The 17,266-nt window shown below is 41.3% G+C and overlaps 1 protein-coding gene across 1 annotated transcript; it reads left to right on the top strand.

Annotated features, from left to right (window-relative positions):
- Positions 1-339: 339 nt before the first annotated feature.
- On the top strand, positions 340-16,183 carry hibadhb (3-hydroxyisobutyrate dehydrogenase b). Its single transcript, XM_088307758.1, has 8 exons — positions 340-491; positions 1,932-2,092; positions 2,190-2,299; positions 2,389-2,510; positions 4,543-4,676; positions 4,825-4,901; positions 4,991-5,147; positions 14,778-16,183. Exons 1-8 carry the CDS (start codon positions 422-424, stop codon positions 14,934-14,936), a joined length of 990 nt encoding a protein of 329 aa, XP_088163884.1. The 5' UTR covers positions 340-421; the 3' UTR covers positions 14,937-16,183.
- Positions 16,184-17,266: the final 1,083 nt, after the last annotated feature.

Here is a 17,266-nt window from a genome sequence, read left to right as displayed (position 1 = left end):
CGGGGAATCGTATTATCAACGAACTAAAATGTATTTGGCTGCACCGATTTGGACACGTTATTATCGTTGTTTAACCTTAGGAAACTTATATTAAGCACAATTTAAAGATTTTGAATGGAGCCAATCTCTATTGTAAATTAATATAATTAGAACGCTCTTAACATTTATTTTTTTTACTGTTAAGACAATAAATACACCCTAAAACCCTTTATTAAAAAATTAATAAACATTTATATGCGTTGATTCTTCAGCGCACACGCACGAACCCGCAGACGATACATTCTGACAATACCGACTCATCCCCGCAGCCCATTGGCTGAAACATGGGGGCGTGCTGGGTAAACGCATGATTTGATTGGCCGAGGATTCCGTCAGTGAAGCACGTAACTTTGCGTCAGCAAGCTGGGGCGAGGAGACAAGCATGGCGGCTGTGCTGAGAGGGAGTTGGTATCTAGTCGCAAGGCGGTGCAAGAATGTTCACTTTGCGATTGGTAAGCATTTCGAGTTAGGACTGTACAGGCGCACCTCTTACCTGCTGGGATTTTAACAGTCTTTGCTTTCAGAGATCCTCATAGTTTTGCTAGAAACTCTTAACGAGAAGTTTGAGCACATTTTCGACATGATACTGTTAAGCTAGTTCAGCGGGTTTGTGCTCTAATTTTTATATTTTGGGACTTTTTTTTTTTTTTTTTTTTACCTGTCTCGATTTCACCTCGTTTGTAGTTTGTCTAAGTTACAGACGAAAATATACCAACCGTGGTGGCTTTCTTAACAATTTATGGACAAAAACAGCGAATATGTGCCCCTGTTTGACTCTTGTCTTTAAGTGATTTTATGTAATAACTCCACTTATTGTTAGGAATGTGTTTTCTGAAGGCCCGCCGATTTAAGGAGGGAATCTGTTTTTAAACACGTAGAGACAATCATTTTTTTCTACTGTCCAACCTTGACTTACAAATGCCATCAATTAGGGCTGCATGATATTGAAAAAACATGCGATATGTTATGTAGTTGTAGCTATATCGATATTATTGTTGTATTTAACATTTAACCAAAGAAATGACATTTTTATTATCTAATTAAATAATTGGATTTTTTTCAAGCAGCAAAATAAGCAAGCTCAATGTATTCTTAACTAATTAATTGTAATTACCTTAAATTATCTTCAACTATTGGATGGTGATGCAAATTTAAATATGTGTTTTACAGGCCAAATTCAGATAAGTTTTCAATTCCCATAAGAAACTTATTGCATGTCTTTGAAAGATGCACATTGCATGGGCCAATATTGCGATATCAATATTTTTTAGATTTATTGTGCAGCCCGAACACTAATGCATTCCATCCCCCCATAAACACCAACACAACATTTGGTGACCTGTGTTTTTAATCACAAAAAAACCCTATAAAAACTCAGTAAAACAAAATTAAATGGAACGTCTACATGTGTTGCCGCACTGTTAATGTTCAAATATCTGTTGCTTAAATTTATCCATCCATCCATTATCTGTTCCGCTTCTCCTCACAAGGGGGGTGATGGAGCCTATCCCAGCTGTCTTCGGACAGTAGGCCGGGTACACCCTGAACTGGTTGCCAGCCAATCTGCTGAAATTCAACTAAACTTTATTTATAAGGGTCATAACATTGCATACATTGGTGCTAGTTTCATTAGCCTAGCTATGGCGTTTTGAATTATGTTTTAGCGTTATCAGAAAAGGCATTTGTCTAATAATCTTGAGACTTCTCCATTGTTTCCCCGCATCTCTGTTGATGAACCCGCTCTATGCATGTGCATAAATAATAATCCAATAATCTAGTTTTATGATGAATTTATTTACTTTTTTAAATGGAATATCAATATTTAATGATTTTACATGAAGGCTATCTTTCTTAGCATCCCTGATGATAAGCATTTGACCATTCCTTTCCAGCCTCCACGCGGTCCATGGCCTCCAAGACACAGGTGGGCTTTATTGGCCTCGGAAATATGGGAAACCCAATGGCCAAGAATTTGTTGAAGAACGGATACCCCGTCATTGCCACAGATGTCTTCCCAGAGTCCTGCAAGGAAGTTCAAGAACTGGGCGCGCAGGTGGGATAGTAAAGATCTTGAATTTGTTTTCGCGATTTTAAATGGCTTATGCCTGCTTGATCTCTTCAACCGTCATGCCTTTTGCGTGTTTCCTCAGATTGTTGATAATCCTGCCGAAGTAGCGGACAAGGCTGACCGCATTATCACCATGCTTCCCTCAAATCCCAATGTTATTGATGCGTACACGGGCGCCAATGGGATTCTCAAGTATGGCTTTCCTTTTCTCCTTAGCTTCCCTAATAACTTGCATCGAGTTTCCAGATTGCAATTTAACACGCCTCCTTTGTTAACAACAGGAAAGTGAAGAAGGGCTCCTTGCTCATTGACTCCAGTACAATTGATCCTGCCGTTTCGAAAGAGATGGCGGCGGCTGCTGAGAAGATGGGAGCAGTTTTTATGGATGCACCTGTGTCAGGAGGTGAATTTCATATTTAGCATTTGATGGGAATTTTGGCGACATGCACGATTCCGTCTGTACACACACTTAGTCGCTCAAGGTCTAAATTGGGGGTGGGCAAACTTTTTGATTGGCGGGCCAAAATGGGTTCTAAAATTTGACAGAGGGGCGGGACCAGGAGTAGATGGATGGAGTGTTTTGGTAACATCACTTCATTGGCGAAAAAAAATACATTTAATTTTAAGTGAAAGTGAACTAAAGCATGACAATATATATGTTTTTGAAAAACCACAGTATTTAGAAAATAAAACATTAACGAGGTTTATTCATTTAATTTTTTTAAAATTCGGCAGGCCGGATTAAAACGTTTAAAGGGCCGCATGTGGCCCCCAGGCCGTAGTTTGCCCACGCCTGTTCTAAATGAATGATCTAACTGCGCAAGAGGGTCTTTGTTCTATTTGTGGCCATTTTTGAGGATGTTTTTGATGCGCTGCTGTTGAGGTGAATAATGTGGGTGGTCGAAACCTGCAGACTTTGGTAATTTGGCATCATAAAAATAGCATTTTAGCAGGTAAGTCCCGTTTTGTTTTCCATGTATGTTATTTTTTTCTCCTTGTTGTTTCATTTAGGGTTAACCTCGCAATAGTGTATCAATTTAAACGTGATATTTATGGTATCTTGATAGCTAAGACAGTCGTAATGAATGTCGACCAGCCTGAGCAGTGTGGGCACATGTGGCAGCACAGCATGCGATTGGGCCTTAGATTTCCTCATCCATCGGTTTCATTAAATTGCGTTCATTTGAAGCATGCATTGGCATCGATGAAATTTCAGTTGTTAACTGATGTTCATAGCGCAAAGTAGAAGCTCACTTCTTTTGAATTGAAAGTTGGCCTGGCTCACAGTTCACCTTGATTAAAGTGTGTGCTGGGGACTGAAATTGTGTGTACGTCTGATTTCGATCACCATTCTAAGATCATAGGACGTAAAGTTTGTGTGTGCAGAAATCAAAAGGAGTACAGTGGCGTGGCAATTACTGTTAAATCCTGTATGGTTAAATCATAAATGCTTAAAAGCACACATGGAGGTGGGAACCTAATTGAGTCAGCATGCGTCTTCTTGCTGATTCTTCATGTGAAACAATATCAGGACCCAACAAGAAGACTGCCAGCTGATTTCTCTTCTGAGTGGAAGTAGAAATGATTACTCTTCTACTTTTGGAGCACGCTGTTATTAACAATCTCACAGGGAGAAGGAGATTTTTTTTTCTTGACGAACAATGGAAGAAAAAGGAGTAGTTTCACATCTGCAGTTCAGACTTTGAGCGAAGGTTCATTCTAGCAAAGCAGATTTACGGCTTTCCGATGCGAATCTGTGAGGTCTTGATTGTCTTATGTCGCCTACCACCAAATTCTACAGTGGCAACTTGCTCATAGGAGCAAGGAGAGCTCACAGAAATGTTGGCTTCTTTCCACTGGTGTTCTCTAAACTCGATGACTGATTCCAACATTTCCTGATACTGTTGTGACTTGTGTTAAGCCCATATGAACCAACGTTTTAACTACCGTATTACATTTACTTCATGATTCTACTTTTTGATTGGATTGTTAGCTTATTTTTGTACGTGCGCGTGTGCGTGTGCACTAATCGCTTCCCTTGTACGCTACATTGAAATGCAAAATGCTGTTGTAAAACGTCATCTTAAATTTATCGGTATGTTATTTAATTTCAGTATCGAGTAACTATTTGGAAAACATCTTTGGAATGAAGAAATGTCTGTTTCATTTGGGTAGTGTGTCTTGTTGTACGTGTTTGACATTAAAACTAATCCATCATTTTACTGTAGAAGATATTCTATATCTGTTCTCTGGTTATACTGCTGTCCCGAGGCAACAAAATCTGTCAGTGAGTGAGCGAGACAAATATGAACCCACATGGCAATTTTTATGAGCACATTGGTCTGATTTGCCTCTGCCACTTTTCATCCGTCAACCTCTCGGAACAATTTCACACAAGCAACAAACCGTGACAGTCGCATGATTTCCATTGTTAGGTGTGGGAGCCGCCAATTTAGGAAAGTTGACTTTTATGGTGGGCGGAGCCGAGGGGGAATTTACTGCTGCCAAAGAGCTCCTCAGCTGCATGGGAGCCAACGTGGTGTACTGTGGTCAAGTTGGAACTGGACAGGTAGGAACCGTCAACCCCGTGTGTAATTTTATTATTTTTATTTATTTATTTATTTTTGTTGCGACTACATTGCTTCAAACAAGCGATGTTTTGACGTTTGAAGTGACTTGTCTGATTTATGAAACATTTTCTCAATGACTGCATACAGGCTGCTAAAATCTGTAACAACATGCTCCTTGCTATTGGAATGATCGGAACAGCCGAAACGATGAATTTGGGAATCAGGTAACACCATTCGGCAGTTGCTATGACGGCAATGTCTTCTGAAATTCTATTGATTCACAGCCTGGTAAATGAATGTTCCTTCATTGCAGACTTGGTCTTGATCCAAAACTCTTGGCCAAGATTCTAAACATGAGTTCAGGCCGCTGCTGGTCTAGTGACACCTACAATCCTGTGCCCGGCGTGATGGAGGGAGTCCCTTCTGCTAATAACTACCAGGGAGGCTTTGGCACCCAGCTCATGGCAAAGGTCCGTTCACTCGCTTCCACAATGTCACAAATGAATACGAATGTAAGGATTAATTGAAAATTCATTTTCAACTGCTAAAAATATGCATCATTGTAAAAAAAAAAAAAAAAATTCTATATGGAAATTTTGATCACAAAATAATTTGGAATGATAACAGGCAAATCAATTCTACAAATATTTATTTGCGTGTTTAGTTCTGGCACTAACAAAACTCTAAGACAAAAATGTAGTCATTAGTTATGTATAAATTTGTTCATTACAATTTTTTTTGTAATGTTCCAAAAGGTTACTTAGTAACAAGGGAAAAAAATGCAGATTCTGAAATAAAAACATTTTAGTTTTGAAATTAGTTATTTATTTTACGAAAAAAAAAATGACCAAAAAAATCTAATCAAAATCGGGAACTGAAAATCAAATCAAAAAGGGGTTTGAGTGAATCGCTCCAGCCCTAGAAATGACATGAAAAAAATAAATTTTATACATGTTCCTGTAAGGATAAAATTTGGGATTATAAAAGTTATGCAAACTGTAACCACCACAATTGAACTAAGCAGCGTCACACTCAAGCTAAGTAAAATAAATCAGAATTTGTTTGTGTGTACCAATTATTTGTAAGTATTCAACTCAAGACTCATCTATCTTGGGTTGCAGGGAGATTGGCGGCAGCAACTCTACTTAGAGCAATAATAAACCTCCAATAGAAACAAGACACACTTAGAACAATTAACAGGAATATGTGAACAGTTGTATTTATATATCCCAAACTCCCCAATATTCAGAACATTCAATCTCTCTTTAAACATATATTCGTGTTAGTTTGTGTCAAAATTGGTGTCAGATCTGACCCACAAAAAAAAATGTCTGAGATCTCAGAAAAAACAAACAAAAAGGAAAAAAAAGATTTGTCCAAAAAAAATCCTCTTGACGGTCCTACCACCCTCCAGGGAAATAGGTGGCCACGGGAATCCAACGTCACTCGCCGGCGTCCTAGGAAGTATCCAATCCACTGCCGGTGCAGTTCAAGCTTTAGACGATTCTTTTAGTCCCAGAAAAAAACAGCCTGCACGAAACGTGCAGAGCAATCATTCAATGTGGCCCCAAAAACAACAGTGCAACAATCGTCCAGTGAAAAAGAAATTAAATAGAATAAAAGAAAATACGTGTATCTAACACACATGGAGTCCTTCGTGAGCCTGTTAGCTTATCTCACTAGGTAGTACACTTGCTAGGAAGGCATGTGCGAGTAAAATAGTTTACAATGCTTTAATTTTTTCAGTTATATCTCACCATTAGCTAATAACAATCTCAACGTTCACAAACCTTCATCCTGACTGTTTTTTTCAGTTAAACATCATGAGATACATTGACACAGGAATGTTAATTAGGCACATTCGACAAAAAACTCACCAGGATCGATAGTCTCAAAATAAATCGAATTTCCTTGGCAAGAAAACACCACAGGATTTGAACTCCATTCGCTCACAGTTCACACAAAAAAGTTCAACGGACCAGTATGGTCTATTCAGAGCCTTTCTCCTTCAAACTCGCATGAAACAAAATGCTAGAAAGTTCTCTACGTCTCTCGTACGAGATGAGACGTCATATCAATGCTGCGGTGCGTTCTAGGTCCGTAGGAAATAGTAACAGCGCTAAGAAAAAATCACATTAACAGAAAATAAGAATAGGAATAAAAAAAGGCTGAGCCAAACATGGGTTACATTCTCCCCCTCTAAACGGCATGAGTCTCTTCATGCAACGTTTTACAGCTTGGGCATTGTGGAGGTTGTAGTACAGCTCTCGAGAACGCAACGCTTAAAGCCTGAAAAAAAGAACTAATAGCCAAGTTCAGTGGCTCTCCCAGTTCATCATAGGTAAACTTTTTAGGTTGACGTCTTTCTCTTTCGGAGCGTCGCAAGCCTATTGACTTAACCGCCGCATCATCTGTTTTGACAGTGTCAGTACTGGGTTTACAGTCTGAGGGAATAACTGTGTCAGTCAGGGTAGGAGTCAAGTCAGGTTCAGGGATCTCAATAAGATGGTCGGAAGACCTATCTGTAGATGGCAACTCAACACTACTCAACCCAGGAACTTCATGTTGTGAGGTCATGATGGACCTATCAAGGTCAAGTGTTGGTTTCTCTGGCCCTGCAATATCAGAAGATGACACTGAGGGTCGGACATGCTTAGGAGGTTGGAATTTAACAGGAAACTGCTCAGTTTGGGTATAAGGGCCCTTCGTGATTATCTGCCGCTCCCGTGAGTCAATACAAAATATCTCTTCATCACTCGTTTCATCCTTGTCACTGTACTCTCCTTCACTTCCAACATCAGTCTCCATCATCTTATTTGTCTTGCTCCTTGTCTTCACTTTCCTTGAATTGTCTCCTGGAGAATCGGATTCATTCTGATCCTCCACAGGTAAGAACCCACAAGGCAAAAGAAGATCCCTGTGTAAAGTGCGCTGAGGACCCTCTCCAGTCTCTGGTTTAACAACATAAACAGGACTGTCCTTGATGCGTTTTACAACAGTGTGAATGGTTTGCTCCCAACGATTTGCCAGTTTGTGCTTTCCTCTGACATTAACATTCTTTACTAGGACCCTATCACCAACAAAGAGTTCAGCAGCTCTTATTTTGTTGTCAAAACGTGTCTTATTCTTCTCACCCATCTTCTTTGAGTGTTTGGAAGCAAGAGCGTAGCTTTCTTGGAGGTTTGCACGAAGAGTTTTGACATAATCTGAATAGGACTTTGGACTAGATTTGCCAGGGTATGTACCAAGGATAAGATCAATAGGCAACCTGGGCTGTCTGCCGAACATTAGTTCGTATGGGGAATACCCTGTCGTGTCATTTCTGGTACAGTTGTAGGCATGCGTTAAGGGCTTGACGAAGTCTCGCCAATGGAACTTGTCCTTCTCCTCCAATGTGCCTAACATAGCTAGCAATGTCCTATTGTAGCGTTCTACAGGGTTTCCCCGGGGATGATACGGAGTGGTACGGATCTTCCTCGCCCCAACCAAAGCACAAAGCTCCTTGACTATTTTAGACTCAAAGTCTCTCCCTTGATCACTTAGCAGACGGCAAGGAAACCCATAGGGAATGATCAAGTTATCCCAAAGCGTTTTCGCTATCGTTTTAGCTTTCTGGTCTCTTGTAGGTACTGCTATGGCAAATTTTGTAAAATGATCCGTCAATACTAACACATTCCTTGTGTCTCGACTATCTGGCTCAATGGACAGATAATCCACACAAACTAATTCAAGTGGGTAAGTCGTGTGAATGTTTTCCAGCGGGGCGGCTCTTTGGGGAAGACCCTTCCTCATGACACATCGAGGGCATTTCCTGCACTTATCTTCAATGGACTTGGCCATTCTTGGCCAATAGAACCTAGCTCGAGCAAGATGTAAGGCACGGTCAAATCCCAGGTGACCAATCTCATCATGTACACCTTTCAAAGCTCTTTCACGATACTGATGAGGTAGTACTAACTGGTAGACTAGAGAATCTTGGTCTTTACACTTCCTGTATAACACTCCATTTCTGAGTTCAAGTTTGTTCCATTGGTTTAGCATGACCTTAACATCAGCGGATTCGTACTTTGTTTCATTGAGTCCAGGTTTTGCACCTCCTTCCAACAAGGTTATGACACGTGCAATAGGGGGGTCCATCCTTTGTGCTGTGTGCCAATCAGCATCTGTCATTAAGGGCAAGATATTTTCACCATATGCTTCAGGGACTGCTGTAAGGTCAATAGCGAGAGACTCGACAACAACAAAAGGTTCTGATGGAATTGAAACAGAATGGCGCTGGCACAAAGCAGTGAAAGTTTCATGATCCATTTGATTTGATGAATCAATGAGTCGCATTTTCATGTCATTAATACGAGCTCTCTCTTTGCAAAAAGCCTCATCTTCATAAGGTGGTTCTTGTGGCCGCCGAGACAACCCATCGGCGTCTTTGTTCGCTTGACCAGCCCTGTACTTGATGGTAAAGTGATAAGTGGACAAGGCAGCCAACCACCTGTGTCCAGCAGCATCCAACTTGGCACTTGTTAAGACGTATGTTAGAGGATTATTATCAGTCAGGACAACAAAAGAAGAACCATACAAGTAATCGTTAAATTTGTCACACACAGCCCACTTGAGGGCCAAGAATTCAAGCTTGTGTGTGGGATAATTTTGTTCGCTTTTGGAAAGCCCCCGGCTCGCATATGCAATTGCCCTAAGCTTCCCCCCTTGCTGCTGATAGAGGGCAGCTCCCAAGCCATCACGACAAGCATCAGTGTGCAGTATGTATGGGAGCTGTGGATCTGCAAAGGCGAGAATAGGTGCTGAGGTTAGTTTCCTGATTATCGTGTGAAACGCTGTATCACACTCTGGAGTCCACTGCTCTGCAAGAGGCTGAGTCGGACTGCGAGTTAGCTGAGGTGGCTCTCGTTTGTAAATTTTTCCTCGTTTCTTTGGTGGGTGATAATTTGTAGTAAGACGGTTAAGGGATTTAGTTATCTTGGAATATCCTTCAATAAAACGTCGATAGTACCCAGCGAAGCCTAAAAAACATTTTAACTCTTTGACAGTAGATGGACGTGGCCAGGTTTTCAAAGCTGAGATTTTGTCCGGATCAGTATGTACTCCATGGGCATCCACAACATGTCCTAAATATTTAACTGAGTCTCGAAAGAAATGACACTTTTCTGGGGACAGTTTAAGCCCATAGTCTCTGAGACGTGACAGGACTTTCATCAACCTGTTCTCGTGTTCCTCCAACGTGTCTGAGAACACAATTAGATCGTCCAAAAAAACAAGCACTTCGTTCAAGTGGAGGTCACCAACACACCGCTCCATGAGGCGTTGGAAAGTGCCTGGGGCATTCGTGACACCTTGTGGCATCCTATTAAATTCATAGAAGCCAAAGGGGCATACAAAAGCTGTCTTAGGCTTGTCTTCTTCAGCTACCTCAACCTGATAATAACCAGACTTAAGGTCCATGACAGAAAACCACTTCGCCCCACTGAGAGCTGTGAATGTTTCCTCAATATTTGGGAGGGCGTATGCATCTCTTATGGTCCTCAAATTTAACTTGCGATAGTCTATGCATAGCCTGATGGATCCGTCCCTCTTTTTAACCAATACAATTGGTGAAGCAAAGGGGCTTTGAGACTCACGGATTATACCTGCGTCAAGTAGCTGTCTGAGATGCTGCTTCACTGCTTCTCTGTCGCTTGGGTGAATGGGCCTTGGACGTTCTTTGAAGGGTGTCTCATCGTGTAACCGGATCTGATGCTTTACAGCAGTAGTGTGGCCGTGCGACATGTCATCAAGAGCAAAAACATCAGAAATGGATAGTAACTTTTCCCGGATGCGCTCTTTCCATTCCTCTGAGATGGGAGACTCGTCAAGATCGAAGATGAATCTACTGGTCTCCTGTCCCGGTTGATTTAGGGAAACTTGAGGTTTAACAGGTGTAAAAGGGGACACCTGCTGGGCTACACAAGCTTGTGCAAGAACGCTGGTTGGCCGCAGTGTCACGCTACGTTCACCCACATTATGTACAATGACAGGCACTTTGGTACTGGCCCTAAAAGGAATGTCTACAAAAACGGACTCGATCAGCAGGCCTCCTGGCAACTTGTACTGCTCATGCTGTTCAAGCACAAAGCTCGTGTATGGGTTTGTTCTTCTTAATCTCACATTTCCCATGAGACATGTTTTCTGGTTTGGAAGAATTGTGACAGGCTTCTTACTATGCAGCATTACCGGGTAGGGATCGGTATCATTTCTCTGAGCCTGGGCAACATGTTGTAGGATCATTGCAAACTCTTTGGAGCGTATTCCTTGAATAAACGCAGGCCCATTTTGCTCCACTAATTGTTCATAAAGTCGCAAAAGTACATTTGTCCCAATCAGCAATGGAATTTTACTGTTAAAGTGGCATTCGGGAACTACGAGTGCTAGTACGACCAACTCCTGCTCTTCTCCTATCATATGTCGTGGGAAGGAAATGTGCGTCTGAATGTAGCCGAGGTATGGGACATTCTGTCCTCCGGCTCCCTCAATTTCAAGAATAGTGTGGATAGGTTGGATGGAAAGATGAGAAAGGTGCTCTTTTTGGAAAGACTCAGAGATTGTCGTTACTTGTGAACCGGAATCTATTATAGAGTCACATGGCGTCCCTTCAATCAGTACAGAGGCTGCACAGCGTGGGCCTATGAGACCTTTGGGCAAAGACAATTGAGGGTCGAAAATGTGTTCGGGTTTCATCGGGCAAGTGTTTTGCTGTTCAGTGTCAAAAGATTTGGGACTCTGAGAATCAATGGTTGCAGCTCCTGGATGTCCCACAGCAGGAGCTGCCATTAGTTTAATGCAAAAGGAGCTGAAGCCTGTCGTGCCACAAAGTCAGCTTGTTTCTTCTTCAACTCAGCGTTTTTCTCTCTGACGTGGACAGGGTTTGAATCATTCGTGCAATGAACTGCTATGTGATTGTCTTCCCCACACTTGAAACAAAACCATGCACGAGGCATGCCAGGGATTTTAACAGAGGTTCGTGACTGTCTTGAATTGACATATAAGGACTCCTTAGGCTCAGTTGCACCATATTTGTGTGCAACCCTTTGGTTTTGGATAAGCATTTGGACTTGCTTGGTTAACTCAGCAATTTGCTTTTCAATGTTAGCAGGTTCATTTGTGGGTTGTGAATCTACAGGGGGACTAGACATTGGGGTGGTGGTCTTTTCCTTTTTGCTCAACTTTTCCACTTGCTTTGTGAGTTCAGTGACCTTTAAATCAAGCTTTGCAGTTTCGTCATCAAATGAAGTGGGGCTTGTCAGCGACGCTTGGTCAAGGACGGGCATGTTAAATACAGAGTGGGCATGTGCAGCAGCCTTTGTTGCACCCAAATGTTTTTTCATACGGTCCAATTTAGCTGTCCGTCTGTCTTCCTCTGTCCGCAACATGAGAATGAGGTCCGGGAACGAAGGGGGGGAACTCTTTTTCCCTTCAAGCTGAAGACCTATTATCAAACTCTGGTCCCAGCAACCCCGAATGAACTGTTTAAGGAGTAGCTCATTCACATTTGTAGTAGATGCACCCCCTCTAGAAATAACTCTGGTGAGAAGACTGTGAAGGCGACTCAAGAAAGCGGAGGGCTTTTCTCCATTGTTTTGGTTGGAGCCCAGAAATGAAGCGAAAAGTTCTTCTCCATCCTCAACAACGCCAAAAGCGGATTCAAGCTGAGTCACATATGTTGATGGTAGTGCAGTGACTCCGAGGGGCTTTACAATGTCTGAAGCAGGGCTAAGTAAGCTTTCAAGCATCCTTCTTACTTTGTGTGCATCAGTCAAAGAAGAGTCGCAAAGTAAAAGATCAACTTGGGTGCGCCATGTCTCATAATCAACTTCACCGTTGGGCCGAGGAAGTCGACCTGAGAAGGTGCGTATTTTTGCATGTGCAAGGGACGTATGAGTTGGCTCGTTACGTATAATGTGCTCAACCACCACTTTCTGGACATGAGAAGGGTTGTAAATGCTCTCATCTAAACGAACAGCACTAGGACTAAAAGCACTTGTGGGCTCTGCTGGTTCACTTTGATCACAATAGTGAGTGTCAGTATCAATGTTTTGGTCATTAGTCGGTTGTGTCATAGCATTAGGTGTGGGGCCCGCCTGTAATTCACTTTGAAGGAAACTAAGGAAGCCTACCTTGCCACTATTTCCCATAAACTCAAGTTCTCTAAGGTACCGACGGGCCACTTCTTTGCCCATCTCCCCTTGAGCGATATCTCTAATAGTTTTAGAAGACCAAGTCGAACTTGGGTTATTGGGGCTTGCAAGTTCCCCTAAGGTCGCAGGATCAACTTCCAAAATAGCCTGTTCTGATTCGTAGATAACGAGAGTTCTGCCTTGCGGTTGGTGTGGCTCATCTGGAACCCTAATGACCTTTTCTATTTTACCATTTATCACAAAAACATCAGAAATATGACCATCTGTGCAAGTTGGTTCAATTCCTGTGACATACAACGTTTTTTGACCATCAACTCTAAACCGCTGACAAAGATCCATTTTTTTTCCAGGGATATAAGTTATAATTAAGCGTATCTTATGGGTTGGAGGTAACAAAAGCCACTATGCCAATCTCCTGGCTGGCTCGCCACAATTTGTGTAACCACCACAATTGAACTAAGCAGCGTCACACTCAAGCTAAGTAAAATAAATCAGAATTTGTTTGTGTGTACCAATTATTTGTAAGTATTCAACTCAAGACTCATCTATCTTGGGTTGCAGGGAGATTGGCGGCAGCAACTCTACTTAGAGCAATAATAAACCTCCAATAGAAACAAGACACACTTAGAACAATTAACAGGAATATGTGAACAGTTGTATTTATATATCCCAAACTCCCCAATATTCAGAACATTCAATCTCTCTTTAAACATATATTCGTGTTAGTTTGTGTCAAAATTGGTGTCAGATCTGACCCACAAAAAAAAATGTCTGAGATCTCAGAAAAAACAAACAAAAAGGAAAAAAAAGATTTGTCCAAAAAAAATCCTCTTGACGGTCCTACCACCCTCCAGGGAAATAGGTGGCCACGGGAATCCAACGTCACTCGCCGGCGTCCTAGGAAGTATCCAATCCACTGCCGGTGCAGTTCAAGCTTTAGACGATTCTTTTAGTCCCAGAAAAAAACAGCCTGCACGAAACGTGCAGAGCAATCATTCAATGTGGCCCCAAAAACAACAGTGCAACAATCGTCCAGTGAAAAAGAAATTAAATAGAATAAAAGAAAATACGTGTATCTAACACACATGGAGTCCTTCGTGAGCCTGTTAGCTTATCTCACTAGGTAGTACACTTGCTAGGAAGGCATGTGCGAGTAAAATAGTTTACAATGCTTTAATTTTTTCAGTTATATCTCACCATTAGCTAATAACAATCTCAACGTTCACAAACCTTCATCCTGACTGTTTTTTTCAGTTAAACATCATGAGATACATTGACACAGGAATGTTAATTAGGCACATTCGACAAAAAACTCACCAGGATCGATAGTCTCAAAATAAATCGAATTTCCTTGGCAAGAAAACACCACAGGATTTGAACTCCATTCGCTCACAGTTCACACAAAAAAGTTCAACGGACCAGTATGGTCTATTCAGAGCCTTTCTCCTTCAAACTCGCATGAAACAAAATGCTAGAAAGTTCTCTACGTCTCTCGTACGAGATGAGACGTCATATCAATGCTGCGGTGCGTTCTAGGTCCGTAGGAAATAGTAACAGCGCTAAGAAAAAATCACATTAACAGAAAATAAGAATAGGAATAAAAAAAGGCTGAGCCAAACATGGGTTACAAAACTATGAGGTGTTTATTTCATTTTTAAGCGTCACGCTTCAGCCTGCTGCTTTTGATCATGATTGCTTTTATACTATTTTTCAATCGTATATTGTGAAACTTAATTGCTCAATAAAGATGATGATGGTTTTGCGCTGGAAAGTCACAAAATGTTCTATTTTTCCACAATTTCAAAGTAGTTTGAATTAGGCTCCAGTATTTATGACGTTTCTCCTGACCATTGTAATGCATTTTGTAGAATTCCCACAAAAGAACAGAAATGAAAGTTCCCTTGTCTTTTACAGGATCTCGGTCTGGCCCAGAACACTGCCACCAGCACAAAGACCCCCGTTCCACTGGGCTCCCTAGCTCATCAAATCTACCGGATGATGTGCGCTCGCGGTTATGCCAGCAAAGATTTCTCCTCTGTGTTCCAGTTCTTGCGTGAGGAGGAGGGACAGTAACATGCGCCCCCTCTTCTCCGTCCCATGTGAGCCTTACCTTCAGCGGGCCTATCGGCGCCCGGGGCTGCTGCCGTATTGTGGCCCCCTTTGGGGGCCCGATGCGGACTTTTCCAAAGTTGTCCAAGACAGCGCGACATGAGCACCCTAAACAACCTTTGACGCGACAATGCAACACTCCTCTCTCTGTTGGCGGGATTAATGTCCCGCATGTGGAAGATTCAAAAGTTTGAAGGCTTGTCCCTATAATAGCACTTACGAGTTAGGTGGGAATTTTAGTTACAAGAATGAGATAGTGTGTTTCTTGTTTGTCCTCATTTTATGTTACTCTTTTCATCGGCGATTGGCAGCACAAGAGTGTCGTATATCTTGCAAAGAAATAAAGACGTCTTCTATTCCTGAAAAATTCATCCCTAAATACTTTCACACCATATACAATATGTGTTTTCTTAAACAATTTAAACTTAATTTCAGATAGTGAGGTTAAAGCACATTTTAGCTCTTCTGGTGAAATAACTTTTAAATATGGTTTTGAATTCTAAATGTTTTTTCGCCAGGTGAGTTCCCTGCCTCTTATGAATTCAGTAGCTTCTAGTTTGCCTGTCCCAGCAGTAACAAGACACAACACACAGCTTCTTTTTTCCACTAGCCAATAAAACCTAAAAACATTCACCCCAAATAGTTTCTATTGATTAAAACGCACTCTTGATTTTCCTTTATTCCTCTGACCTTTTTCGAACATTTTGTCATGTGAACCATGAGTCATTTCATCCTGACTTTAGCGCTGTGTGTTTCTGATCTGCTCCTCCAAAGAGAGCCACTGAGGGGCCAAGGTGCCACAGGTCATGCGATCACAAGACAAGGCCATAAAAAGTCCATTAAGCACTGTAGGCTGAGTGCTGTGTTGTCATCTGCTTGATGGGTACTGCAAACACAGCAGTACTTTGCTCTCGGGCCTGCATGCGTGCTCTCACGCCAACTCGCACCCGTTTAAGCTCAACATGGTTTCTTCTTTGCATCCCGCAGACACCAGGTAACCCCAAAGGACCACGAGTATCCCACGGGGCTTTTTTAAAAAAATAGCTCAAGTGTGATCGGACATTGTGATTTTCAACGGAAGTTGTAAAAGTGATCATTTAAAAATGTAAATGCAAGAGATTTATAGTAATAGTGTTGCACATTTGTTTCATTCATATTTTGGGAAATCATTACATGATCTGTCTTTGCATAAATGAGCGTCATTAATTAGAACATTTGATTAAAGGGAGTCTGAGCACTTTGTTGTTTCAGAAGTTTCTCTCACCAGCAGCTCTCCACATAATCAGCTGCCAAGAATTAAGTAGCTGTCTGTTTTAAAAAAAACTTGATGACCCCTGCTTTATGGGAATTATGGAGGATGCAATAAATTATATTCTGATGAAGATCTGGATACGTTTTCAATAATATGAAAGTCGTCTACTTTTTATGTTCACTATGGCGTCAAAATAACCGCCAACTCCGAGAATCACACTAGCGCTCGAGTCTGTTCATTCTTGATTAAACGGGAAGTAGCATGCTAGCTAGCAAGTGATGGGGAAAACACAAATCTGAATCGTATGCAACTTAAAAATTTAGCTAAATTTATTATTTTGACTTGTATCTTAGTTCCGCCTTGGTAGTCGTTGATATAAATTTATGTGCCTTCTAGTTGTATTTGACCATGCGGACGTTACTGTTAAATGCTAATATTTGTTAAATTATATAAATATATATTAATAAATTTCACATTTTGGTAGAAAGTACTCTGAAGATATCCTTCTACTCCAAAGAAAACGTTGTTTATTGCATTACGAACATTTTCATCCCACATCCTCCTAAACACTAGGGGTGTCCAAAGTCCCACCTGGGGTCCGTATGTGGCCCGGAGTTCATTTTTGATTGTCCCAAGTCATATCCTAAACATATTATGTTCAAACGCATATGCGCAAAATAGATTACCAAAAAAATATGTATTTTAGATCACACAAATTAGTATAATTTCTGACCCCTGTAAAACAAAGTTGAAATGTAGGCTGTTTTTACTTTCAATAGAAACTCATTGTAACGTTGGATTGTTGTGTTGTATTTTCAGCAAATTTAGAAAAAAAAATGGCAAGAATCTAAGTGAATTGCAGCCTTCAATTTTTTTAAGCCTATACCTTTTTAAAATGCAAACATGTTTGAAAATCGTCGTAATGCGCATACACACACGTACGCACGCGCACACGTGTGGGTGTGTGCGTGTATATGTATCTATATACGAGTACGCGTGAGCGTGCGTGTTTTCGTGTGTGCGCGTGTGTGCGTGTGCGTGT

Source organism: Idiotropiscis lumnitzeri, chromosome 10, assembly GCF_059441095.1.
Source record: "Idiotropiscis lumnitzeri isolate Australia: NSW breed Sydney's pygmy pipehorse chromosome 10, RoL_Ilum_1.0, whole genome shotgun sequence".
Lineage (NCBI taxonomy): Eukaryota > Metazoa > Chordata > Actinopteri > Syngnathiformes > Syngnathidae > Idiotropiscis > Idiotropiscis lumnitzeri.
The sequence above is the reverse complement of the archived record's forward strand: the minus strand, read 5'-3'. Positions and strand labels throughout refer to the sequence as shown.